Source organism: Sphaeramia orbicularis, chromosome 9 (genome assembly GCF_902148855.1).
Source record: "Sphaeramia orbicularis chromosome 9, fSphaOr1.1, whole genome shotgun sequence".
Taxonomy (NCBI): Eukaryota; Metazoa; Chordata; class Actinopteri; order Kurtiformes; family Apogonidae; genus Sphaeramia; species Sphaeramia orbicularis.
The window spans coordinates 54,353,385-54,366,375 of NC_043965.1; the positions used below are offsets into that span (position 1 = coordinate 54,353,385).

General features: G+C 39.5%; 1 protein-coding gene across 1 annotated transcript; it reads left to right on the forward strand.

Moving 5' to 3' along the window:
- The first annotated feature begins 8,461 nt into the window (after positions 1 to 8,461).
- LOC115425653 (homeobox protein orthopedia B-like) lies at positions 8,462 to 12,870 on the forward strand. The gene is made up of 3 exons (XM_030143332.1): positions 8,462 to 8,498; positions 8,825 to 9,222; positions 12,367 to 12,870. Exons 1-3 carry the CDS (start codon positions 8,462 to 8,464, stop codon positions 12,868 to 12,870), a joined length of 939 nt encoding a protein of 312 aa, XP_029999192.1.
- The last annotated feature ends 121 nt before the right edge of the window (positions 12,871 to 12,991 follow it).

Below are 12,991 nucleotides of genomic sequence, written 5' to 3' on the forward strand. Positions count from 1 at the left end.
AAAATAAATTAATAAATAGAAGTTTTTCAAATGCATGACACAATAACAAACAAAGAGGTATTATTAAACACAAAACATAGGATCCTGTGAATAAATGCAGGTGAGAAAAACAGATGTCACATCTATAATTGAATGTCTGAGCCTCATGTGGTGCTAAGTGCTGCTGAACCCTAACAAAAAAAAAAAAAACATTCATTTCAAGTATGTTATTTTAAATCATACAGATATAAGATATTCTCTTGGAGTTGGTGTTTTTATGCTTAGATGCGACTTTCCTTTATAATGTAAGAAAAGACAAATAAATTTGTTCAAATGTACAAAATTAATTTCCTTCCAAAACTAAACATGTTTTACATGTAATCAGTTTTGTTTGCAAATTGAAAAAAAATATTCAAAACTCAATGTATTTTGTTTTGAAAATACAAAACCTTTCAAGTAAATGTGCAAAATATTTCAGAACCATCACGTTGTCTCACAAATCTCACAAAAAGTACAAAAACAGCTAAACAATTTTTTTTGCTTTACTATCTTCACACTGTACTTGTGATGACAATTTTCTCATAATTTTCTTTCTTATAATTCCTGTATAATTCCTGTTCTAATTTGTCATGACTCTCCCCTTATTGTCATATAAACTTTACTTTCACACATAAACATAATGCAGTTAGCATTGTTGTGATTTCTGGGGAAAAAAGTCACTGGAAAATTTAGAAATATTCTGCCAACATAATATTTTTCATGTCTCTGTTGGTTAGATTTAGGTTGTTTTGTACTATTAAGACGTGCCATAGTCTGTTAATGTATATTGTATAGAAAACATGAGTTGTTTGAAATGTCAGTTTTATGTTTGCAGAATACAAGTTGTTAATTATATTCTGTATTTGGAAACCAAGCTATTTTTTAGGAAGCAGCTGGGCATTTGGTAAGTTTTTAGGTTTTAGCATGAAATTATCTCCATGCACGTATCATTTTAAAATGTCATAGCTTAAAAAAAAGTACAACTGTGTAAATTGAAATCATATACTTACATTGAAAATGATGTTGGCTTGTTAGGTTTGGACAGGTAGTTAGCGGGAAATTTTCGGATGTCACATTTTAAATGTTACATGACATCTGTTTTTGTACACAAGCCATCAGGTATTATATTCCATAATACCTCAAATATAACATCAGAAACCTAATAATACTCATACCAGTGGGGTTGTTTTCCAACTACAGCGTTCAATAAGGGTTCGTGCACAGTGTGTCTAAGACTCGTCTGGCACCTGTAATGTAAGGCACTCATTACCTTCAATGATGCATTACAGCTTCTTAATGATGGAGCCACAGTAATGGACCTAACTAATGACCAGACCTAAGAAAGAACATATTCTAATAGCTGGAGCAGAACTGGAGGGAAAGTCAAGGTGTCAGGGAGGAGAAGGAATTAGATCTGTAGACAGCTGGAGAGGCTTAAATGAGTGAGGTCAGGCTGGAAATACAATAGATTACACACTAGGCTTCATCCTTTAACCCCATTACCGAAATATTTAGCTTCTGTTTTAAATGTGATTAAGTTAAAATAGGATTAATTACATAGTTACAGTATTTATACATAAAAATATAATTAACATTCAGAGAAAAAGAAAAAGGAAAAAAAATGACACCACGATTTCCACTGCTGCCACAAGTGAGAAATGATGAACACGTACAGGACAAAGAACAAGTGGAATCAGGCTTTTATCCGAATTGTGTTTCTAACATTAATGGACAGTCACAACCAATGGGCTGTCAAAACACATTTCACAGCAGATTTGTTTTGCTGTTGTCCTTAAATCTCCCAGAATGTCCATATCTCAGAAAAATGGGAAACAGCCTTGATTTCCAGTGATGACTTTTATGATTTGTCCCATTACTTATCAGGAATGAAGGGAATAGACAACAGTAGTGTGTCTATAATCTATTGAAATCGTTCAGATCATGAGCATTTCCAGAAACAGTCTAAAGAATCTTGGCTTCATGGATTTAAGAGATTCTTCAAAAGTATATTTACTAACATAACTAGTTTATTATAGCACTCATTCACTTCCACACTGTGTTCACTGAGCATGGATTTAGACTGAATGGTAATTTTATGATGATTTTCTTTGCAGTGATGTTTATGGCTGGTATGTTTATTGCTGAGTTTATGAAAAACATAAACCAATTTTACATTTAAGCATTCATAATAACCATGATGGTTCTTTCAAGAACACTTGTTTGACACTTTAATATCCCACAATTAGTACAGAAATGACAAATACCAAAACAGTTTCCACTTTTATGATACAACACTATAAAACATGCAGTTCAATACAATTCAGTGGCACATGACATGATGTGATTCAATGTAAAACGATGCAGTACTATATGATATGATTCTATATGAATTGAGTCTAGTCGAAGCAGTACTGTGCAATATTGATGCAGTCCGATGCCACGTGGTATAATGTGATATGATATGATGCAACACAGTAGGGGGCCTTTCTGTGTAGACTTTGCATCTTTCTGTGTGGGTTCTCTCCCGATACTCTGGCTTCCTCCCACACACACGTACTAGGTCAACTGATTAATCTGAAATCACCCATAGGTGTGAATGTAAGAGTGAATTAATTGCTAATTAACATATACAGGCGATGAACTTGTGATATGTCCAGGGTGTACGTCACCTTCACCCGGTGGTAGCTGGGATAGGCTCCAGCACCCCTGCAACCTGCGGAGGATCCGAAAATGAATGAATGAGAGAATGAACGATACAATACAATACAACATGATGTGATGTGATATGATGCAATACAATACAATATAATGCAGTACTCTGACAATACAACGAAATAAAATACGACACAATACTATAGGAAGTAGTATAGTATGATGGGACGTAACATATAGGATATTTACTCCCTCATGGTCGTCATTTGACCAGTATACACAATAAAATTAATTATCAAAAAGTACAGACACAAGTACACGTCTTGGGCTCTCTTCACATCCCACTTTGTGTAACAGCTCCATCTTCTTGATTTCAGTCAAACACACACACTTTTAACATCACTTGTCCATGTGTGGTTGGGGGAATCAATATGTTCGTTCATTCACATTTTTGTGTTACCAGCACTATAACCAGCAGTCCCACTTTGTAACCATGACTTAATGACTGATGTTAAAGGCTGCTTCCTTTAGCTGATTAGGTGACTAATCAGATGTTAAAGGAGCTTGATCAGCAAAGAGGAGTTCACTTGATCAGACCATGTGTATTGTCCTTTGGTGAACATTGGGCAATTTTCACATTTGTCATCTTGTTAACTCTCTTGTACAATTGTCTGTATAGTGTATAAAGTTTAAAGTACAAGACCCAAATTCATTTGGAAAACAAACCCAGAGATAGTGAGATATAGTTAGTTAGTGAGGTTTCATCTACAATATTATGAGGACATACAGTTTCACACATACAACCAATAAAAAAGTAACTACCTGGATCTAAGGCCATGTGATCTATAAGAACATACTAAGAATAAGAATAAGAATAAGAATAAGAATAAGAATAAGAATAAGAGTGGATGAAGTGATGACCCATCAGTGCCTACAGTGCAAGACAGGGGGTAGTTATGATCTGAGGTTGGTCAGAGAAGATCAGGAACATTATGTGTCCAAAAACACAAAATGCCATGTAATTAAAGTGAAAGGGTGGTTGAATGAAATATGAGTGACCGTTTATGACTTATAAACAACAATGACATAAACAACAGGGAGATGAGATGTTCCTCACTACAACCAATTTTACAGTCTCTCTATGCTGTCCTGTATAAATTCAATTGTCTTTAATTTCAAACCACATACATTTATGTCTTATTAACTCCAAACAAACGCTAAACTATTTCCCAGATCCAGCCTGATACAGATACAGCCTGTAAATGTGTTTGACCACAAACTGAACTGAACTGAGCTGACATTAAATCATACTAAATGGCTGAAGAAATCCTTCACGCAGGGCAGTTCAACAGTCTGATGAACTGAAGTGTATGAGTGTTTGACACTGCCGGCTTGTTTGGTTCTTGCAGTGTATAATACAGAAAGGACTGTTTCAGTGAATGCTTGGCTTCAGTCAGACTTTCATTCCTCTTTTCCAGGCATCGTAATGCAGCATTTGATGAGCAACAACTGTTTTTAACTTGAGGTTGTCCACAATGAGTCTGTCTTCAGAATATCAAACCTTCAAGTATCCTAAACATAGCGCAGCCTGTGTGAACTATTAACGGCACACATACGGAGTGGTCTTGAAGCCCCTCAGACACTCGGACCCCTTTTGGACACCCGTTGTGACTTTCATTGCTATTTTAATAACCCCCACGCACTCACGCCACTGGCACACCGCCCCGTCCGTGACACACGCCTCCTCTTCCTCATTAAGAAAATCGCTCTTCTTTGCTTATTATTTTATTTGTAGTCGTGCTCAGTGCTCTGTGCAGCAGATCACGCAGTGGCGGGGCCCAGGCGGAGGGCAGCGGGCCTAATTGGGCCATGAGATGCGCGGGGGCGGTGCAGCCGGTCCGGGTGGCCGAAGAGGGAAGCCTCTAATGGGTCTGCCTGTCTGCGGGCCTCCGCTGGCGCTTATCTTGTGTACCTCTCGGGCTCAGATCATTCTGGTGTTCGACTGTCACAATCAGCCGCACACAAGCAGCGCGAAGCGTTGGAGTGCGCTTTACGCAGAAGGCGCACACCGCTGTCCCCTGCAGAAAGCGCAGACCTGGGGGATCCAAGGTGATGCAATAGGCCTGAAACAACCACTTCACCTGCTGCTCCATGTGATGGCGGAGTTGTGGTGTAAAGGATTTCATCCCAGCATGAGCTGTTTGTGTGATTCTGTTGTACTAACCTATTCAGAGAAGACCCATATGAGTAATGGATTTAACGCAGTTTGATTACTAAAAAAAGCGCGGAGAGGGTGGACACGGAATTCTTGATCTTTGAAATTGCTCTACAAAATTGCATTTGTTTTTGGTGCGCTTCCATTAAAAGTGTCTCCTCGCGTGTAAACAGCCGTTCCGCACTCAGATGCGCCGCATTAACCCGGGAGGATTGTATGTGAGTGTGTTTTTACTGGGGGGAGAAGATTGATGTGGTCCAGTTAGGGAGGCTGAGTGAGACATAGACCCATTTCAAGTGGGTTCCTCTTATTACAGCAATAAGTTAGAGGCTGAGGAGCGGACAGCTGAGGGGATATGTGCTCTCAGAGCTCCTCTCACCGCAACACACCAACACCTGCTCATCACTGTTTAGAATGGAGGCCGAACAGAAGAGGAGCAGGCTGTCACAAAGAACACCAGCACCCTGCACACTGCTCAGCTGGATTATTGACTGGGATGGCATTATATGTGCAAAACAAAGGAAGGAATCCAACTCTCATCAGTCTACTGCCATTATAACAATACATTTAGAACTGTAATAGCCTATAGGCTATAGTACTAATTACTAAGTATTACTATGATAATAAATTTTAAATATATATATATATATATATATATATATATATATATATATATATATATATAATTTATTATCATAGTAATACTTCCACTTCTCCTACTGCCATTACAATAACTAAATAAATAATTATTAACTATGTTAGTTACACGTCTATAGATGATCTACTACTGTGTCTACTATTTCACCACTACTATAATATTCCATTACGACCACTACTGTGACTAAAAAAATTATTAATAATAATAATAATAATTATTATTATTATTATTATCATTATTATTATTATTATTATTATTATTATTATTATTATTATAAGAAGAAGAAGAATGTTAGTGGACCTCACTCATTACTAATACTTTTAGTGATAACTTTTTTCAATAGATAAAATGTTATTTTACATTTCAGTAAATGTATTACTCATCTATTACTCCCAGGCTATAAAGAATACTATAATTTATAAAGTATTAAAAATACTGCTCCTAAAATTGACACTTCTCCAAATAATATAAATAATGACCTACTGTGAAGTATAAGCTAATATAACACTGCAAACTATTATATTTCCATCAGTAGATTATTAGTATTCTATGGCTACCAGACTTTAATAATTTAATCACAGCATTGCTTGGAGGAATACTATCACTAGTAATAATGAATTAATCCAAACTGTGATATTTCAGACTAATTACACTTCTAATTACACTGCCCAACCACCACCATTACTTTTAGCATAACCATTCTAGCATTTTGGAGCCATATCATTTCTATTACTAGAACCTAGTAATGTTAGTTCTAATGTTATCATGTAAAAAGCGACTTTGTCATATGAGAAGCAGAATTATCTTCTAGAATTATTTTTTAGAGGAATAATAATTTTGTGTGTGTGTGTATATATATATATATATATATATATATATATATATATATATATATATATATATATATAATTTTCTATGTCCATGAATTGTTGTGGTAGTGCAATATTTCATCAAATCAGAGAAAAATGGTAAATTGGTTCAAAAACAGTTCCTCCACTGAAATGATAAGGATGTAAGAAATGATTAAACCTTAAAATATTCCCATTTGAGTTTTATCTTTTTCTGTGCTGTTTTAAGAAAGAAAAAAAGAAAGAATTTCTGACAACCATGGGTTAAGTTAATTCAAACTTATACAAACTTATAACTTATATATATATATATATATATATAAAATTATTATTCCGTCGGTCGTTTTGAGGTTTCCAATCATTGGTAATCAGAGTCTTCCAGAGCATACAGACCGTCTCCAGCCCTTGCCCCCCGCAGGTCTGGCCCTATACACCTGCACTACACCCCTGTCCTCAGCTCTGATCCCTCATGGTCTGTAAGTGTGTGAATGAACCGGATCAAAGTTGCTTCTGCTGCTTCTGTTGCTTGCTCCTGGTTTCTCCTGGTTTCTCCTTCTTGCTGATTGCTTGTTCTGAACCTTCGGGAGCTGGTCACTCCTTTTCCTCATCTCAGTGGACCATGCACCACTCCATTTCCTAAAGTTTTCACGCTGTGCCACAGATAGGCTACTTCCCTGCGTCCCCGGCAGATTGCTGGTTTGAGGAACATAAAAGATGAGCTGTGCATGAGGTGTGTGGTGCAGGAAAGGGGAGAGAGAGAGAGAGAGAGAGAGAGAGAGAGAGAGAGAGTGCGGAGTTCTCGCTCGGACGCTTCCTTTGTGCGGCTGCAAAGAAACCTATTTAGTCCCAGGCGGTGGTCTATTCAGCTGGGCTCACCCTGACATCTGCCAAAAGCCCTCTCTAACCAGCACTGTCTGGAGCAGCAGCGCAGATCAATGGCTGTCCTGTTAATTGTATAATAGACCTACTTATGGACCACTACTAAAGGGGGCACAATCGTTTAGGGTCTACCGCGTCTGATTTGGTTTGGACCAAACAGGCCTAAATACCTTTAATTGCGGCCGCACTGATGAAAAGTCGATGGCAGTTAAAGCGAGGCCGATCACTACCAGAGCTTCAATCCATCTGTACTCGTTTATTTATTTATTTCCTCGATTTGTCTCCACAAATCACCTGCCATGGGGGAATGAGAGCGATATTCGTTTTGTTTGGGATCCAAGGACATGAGAGGTGTTGGATAAACGAGGCCCTGTGTAAAGCCTGTCCACTTTATCTTCTCTCGCCAAACCACCCAAACTGTGATCAAATACCACACTCGCCCTAGCTGTTTTTCTCAGATATTATAACACGTTTTTCTGCAGAAGTAATAACACTTTTGCTCATGTGCTAATATGTAAATTAACCCTATTCTTCCGGATATAAACAAGCTAATTGACTTTGAAATTTGGGTTTTGATATTACTAATTATTGGATAGCTTTAAATTTGCTGAACCAACAAAGCATAAGCTGTGATCTTCATGAGAAAACCAAAATAAACCCCTTCTGCTTATGTAGGCTACATATACATGTTTATATATGTATATACATCCGCAAACAGCAGTCCTGTCATGGCGCACGCTGTATGAGATTAAACAAACACATTAAGATGTTTAACGTGGAATAATTTGAGCATGAAAAGCTAATAAATCAGCGGATGGAATGGCACAGCACTGAATTGAATTGTAGCGCTTCTTATTCGTGCACGTGGACCTCCTGTGCGCGCGCCTCTCCCAATTGTGAATCCGCGCGAGGCGTGGATCAGAGAAGGAGGGAGGGGTGGCGCGGGAGGAGGAATCACGTCGCTGACATTTCGGAGCTCCAGCTCTGATTGGCTCTTATTTGAGGAAGCTCACGGGTTCTTTCAACTAATAAGCGCCTCCCCGTCGCTCTAAAGGACATTATAATGCAAGGGACCTCCTTTTTTAACCACAAACCGAATTTTCGTTCATTTAGGCGATATATACTTTTTAAATTGCCCCAAAGTTGTTGTAGGATTTTTTTGGAGCGCATTTCACCCTGGAGCGGTACGCGATGCTCTCTCACGCCGACCTCCTGGATGCTCGGCTCGGTGAGTTATCATCACTAAACTCCGGCCCTAAACTCCACTGTAAGATTTCAACTTCTTGTTCAACCTTGTAATGTGATAAATAGGTTGTGTAGTTAATTATGTTAACAGCTAAATGGTTTATCGTTTGTCGAAGCAATTCTTTATGGTCATTTTGTAGGAATGAGAAATGAAACCATTACGTTTAAAAAAATGTAGGATGTATTGATACATGTCTTGTCTCTAATCACCCTTGTTTTGTCAGGGTTTTTATGCGTCTCTCATTTATAAATGGTGAGCTTTAAGATTTGCCGTGTGTTTTCCTAATCCTCTCATGATCACCCTCCCAGGGATGAAGGATGCTGCGGAGTTGCTCGGACATCGAGAAGCTCTCAAGTGCCGGCTGGGAGGCGGTGTGCCAGACCAGGGGCATCCAGGAGACATGGCCCCTGGTTCAGACACTGTGGAAGGGACCACGCTCCTGCCGGGAGAAGACATAGCGACGGTTGGATCCAACTCGGCCGGCATGCCGGTGAACGGGAAGGATCAGGAGAAGCAGCAGCAGCAGCCGCCGCAGCAGAGTTCCGGTCAGACCGCCAGCCAGCAGAAACAGAAGCGGCACAGGACGCGCTTCACCCCGGCGCAGCTCAACGAGCTGGAGCGCAGCTTCGCCAAAACACACTACCCTGACATCTTTATGAGAGAGGAACTGGCGCTAAGGATCGGTCTAACCGAGTCCAGAGTGCAGGTAAACACTGGTGAAGTGTGTGTGTGTGTGTGTGTGTGTGTGTGTGTGTGTGTGTGTGTGTGTGTGTGTGTGTGTGTGTGTGTGTGTGTGAATGTTGAGCAGACGGAGTCCACAGTTAATCCAAGGAAGATTTTTTTTTAGAATATTAGACTCAAGACAAAACCGTTAACAGAAGTTAACAAACTAACAAAATGAAACCAGGAGAGGATATAGGACTGTGTAGTCTGCAGAGACTGGAGACAGGAACAGTTTAGTCACTTCATAAAACTGTCTATTATGCATTTTAAAGCCGTCTTTGAGGATCATTTTTATTGAGGAAATTTGCAGAAACTGGCATATGTATAGAGAAAAGGATCTTGAGACCTGCCTGTAGCCACTATCACTTAACGTGTTAATATAAGAATAATTTGACAAGATATATTTATTTTTTATAGTTACAGTCTGTCCCAGTATGAAAAAAGTCTCAAATTAATCAAAACAAATTGCAAAGGGGATTGGCAGATAGTGTTTTCTTATATCGGATATCTTACTATAGATAATACATCCCGTCAAGTTGAAATGTATTCAAATTCTGTAAAAATGGCGTCATTTATTCAAGAATGATCTTGTATCAGAAGGTAATATTTACTTCAACGAGGCCATGCAAAAAACACCCTGGGCTCTGTCCATGGTTCTGAAACACGTCTACAAAATTAGGATTTACTGAATGCGTCCACTCAGTGAAAGACAGGCTTATTTCCTCAACTAAGATAGCCAAACCTAACACTCTGATTTTGCATAGAAATAGGTTAAATATATATTTACACATACATGCATCAATTTAGACATTGGGTATTTTTTTTGTTTTATTGTTGCCATTAGGCTATAAATACAGGAGGGTTTTTTTTTTGTTTGTTTGTTTTTCAATAAAATGTACTTAGCCTAATATGGTAAACCTCCCAGAGAATGTAATTCATGAAACTCGTTATATCTATGGTAAAGTGTCAATGTGCTATAAAAAATAATTAGAATAATTTTAATAAATTAGTCAAATGACAACCGCTTTGTAAAAAATCTGATCAAACTAAAAGATGCGCAGAGCTATTTTGTCATTTTTGAACAGGCGTTCAGGACCGGGCTTTAATAAACCAAACACATTATCAACCAATTTTCGTCTTATTTATAACAGTGAACGGGTTATTAACCAGTGATGTGAAATTCATGCAAATTATCCCAGTGAAAGCAATAAAAGAGGCACAATCATTAGTCACCTTAATAATCAATTCCTGCCGTCCTCCAGGACCCCGGCCCGGACCTGCCGCTCCTTTCCTTCCTGCTGTTGGTAAACATGAGCTCAGGCCGCGTGCAGGTGCAGCCCTCAGTGGGCGTGTGCAGAAGGACCCCCAGCGTGCGCGCGCGTGTGTGTGTGCAGTCTCTCCTTTAAAATGCTCTATCAGCGACGTCTTAATAGGAGCCCAAGAATATATTGTACTTTTTTAATGGAATGAGAAATTGCATTTTCTTTCCCCTCGAGTGTAATGGGTTTGGGCGACGTTTCACGGATGGCTGAGCGGAATGAGAGCGAGATTTCACTTTTAATACAGAGGCACCGGCTCGCGGCCTCGCGCGCGCATTAATCACGCTCGAAGATGATGAAATCTTTATAAAGCTCAACGGGGACACGCGCCTTTCTGCTCCCTCAACACGCATGTGTATGTGTGTTTGTAGTTCTCACGACTTTCTGTATGTGGCTCTCTGGATTGAATCTTCATATATAGTGGACAGTAAAGTGACCGTTTACGTCGACGCCTGCACGATATTTAGGGCAATTACTATTAGTAACAAGTAGGCTATGTCTGTATTTATTTGTTATAGCTCTTCAGCATTAGCTTGAGTTTAGGTGTTTTTGTTACTGCATTTTCTGTGTTACTAGTAGCCACAATAGTATTGTTTTGAATTATTTCTGTTAGTAATTTGTTGTGAACTTTAAAAAAAAAAAAGAAAAAAAAAAAGGTAAACCGTGATTTAAACCCGCGTTGGACTGCACTCATTTAATGTTTCCCTTTTGAACTCACAGACTAATGGTGGTTGTTGTATTCTAGGGTATTTCCTGTTAATTTGGCTTAATTTGACAAATTCCTGATCAAGCAATTTAGCAAGGTAAGACACGGCAAATTAATTTTAAAAGCATATTTATACAAATTCAATTCAGTAGACATAAGAAAAATTAATATCCACAGGAAAACGAAGACGAAATTTCTTCAATTTTATAACAGAAATTAGAGACTGAAAATGTTTTCAGAATATGCTGAAGGAAAGTCCTCATTTGCAAAAGAACCGAGAAAATACAGAAACCTCTAGTGATTACAACAAACAGTGAAACAAATAAAATAGAATAATGTCATTAAAGTATGACTAATATGAATTACAGATCAGTAAGAGTGAAGAACTACGGTGAAGTTAGACGAATTACAAAGTGAGGACCCTCCACACATCTTCCAAACTATTTTCGAAAGATATTGTTCACAGTCCTATTATTATTATTATTATTATTATTATTATTATTATTATTATTAATGCCAAATGTGCTTTCAGAGCTCCATTATTATCTAATATTTCGTGATATATTCATGATTTTATCGTGCGTAAATGTTTTTGTCCTGCCATAAGGACATCCTTTAAACATTCCAACTGTTACCATGTCCCTCACCCTGCTGCCCTATTTACGGAGTAACACAGATTGTTCTGGATTGTTCTGTACCATTTCTGTGGATTTTAGGGGAGTTGCAGGGGATTCGCAATCTTCAATAGAAGGTAGCCTGGTCAGTGAAAACATTAAAGAAGCAGATGAGTTCAGAAAGCCACAGTAAAGTGAATAATAGCCGTAGCGGTATTTGGCAGCAGTGCAGGCTGACAGCATTAGAGTGAATGACATTAGGCCTATGCATGAACAGCGGCCTGGGCTTGGATTTGATGTTTTCCTTGACATAAATAAATACATTCCCATCTTTAATTGGCACATTAAAGGCACAGATTCGTATTTTTAAAAAATCCCTAGAAAGAAGAAAATGAAGTGTTTGAGTGTGTAAGAATGTGGTCTGGACTTGGACACGGGTCCGGGTGTATTGTCCAACCTTGCTGACGGATCGTGTCTGCCTTTCGCAGGTTTGGTTCCAGAACAGACGCGCCAAATGGAAGAAGAGAAAGAAGACCACCAATGTGTTCCGCGCCCCGGGGACGCTGCTCCCCACGCCGGGGCTGCCCCAGTTCTCTGCCGCGGCCGCCATGGAGAACAGCCTGTGCTCCTTTCACGCCAATGACTCCCGCTGGGCCACGGGGATGCCGGGGGTCTCTCAGTTGCAGCTCCCGCCGGCCTTAGGTCGGCAGCCGGGCATGGCGCAGTCCTTGTCACAGTGCAGCCTGGGCCCCGGGCCGCCGCCAAACTCCATGGGCCTGTCCAACGGTCTGTCGTCTAACGGCTCCGGCCTGCAGTCCCACCTCTACCAGACGCCTTTCCCCGGGATGTCAGCGTCTCTCTCCGGCCCCACGAACGTAACGGGCTCCCCGCAGCTGTGTAGTTCCCCGGACAGTGACATGTGGAGAGGGACAAGCATCGCGTCACTGCGGCGCAAAGCGCTGGAGCACACAGTGTCCATGAGTTTCACTTAATGACTTTTCAAGAAAAAAAAAAAAAAAAAAAAAAAAAACACCCCTCCACACCCTTCCACCCCACCCCGACCCAAACCCAAACCCAATCTGCGGCTCTTTTTTGTTTTTATTCCTGCGCATT

Bases quoted from the DNA above. Each gene is read 5' to 3' on its own strand.
- LOC115425653 (XM_030143332.1), top strand. From the start codon at position 8,462: ATGCTCTCTCACGCCGACCTCCTGGATGCTCGGCTCG. The intron at 8,499-8,824 runs GTGAGTTATCAT...TCACCCTCCCAG, and splicing joins CCTCCTGGATGCTCGGCTCG to GGATGAAGGATGCTGCGGAG. The intron at 9,223-12,366 runs GTAAACACTGGT...TGCCTTTCGCAG, and splicing joins TAACCGAGTCCAGAGTGCAG to GTTTGGTTCCAGAACAGACG.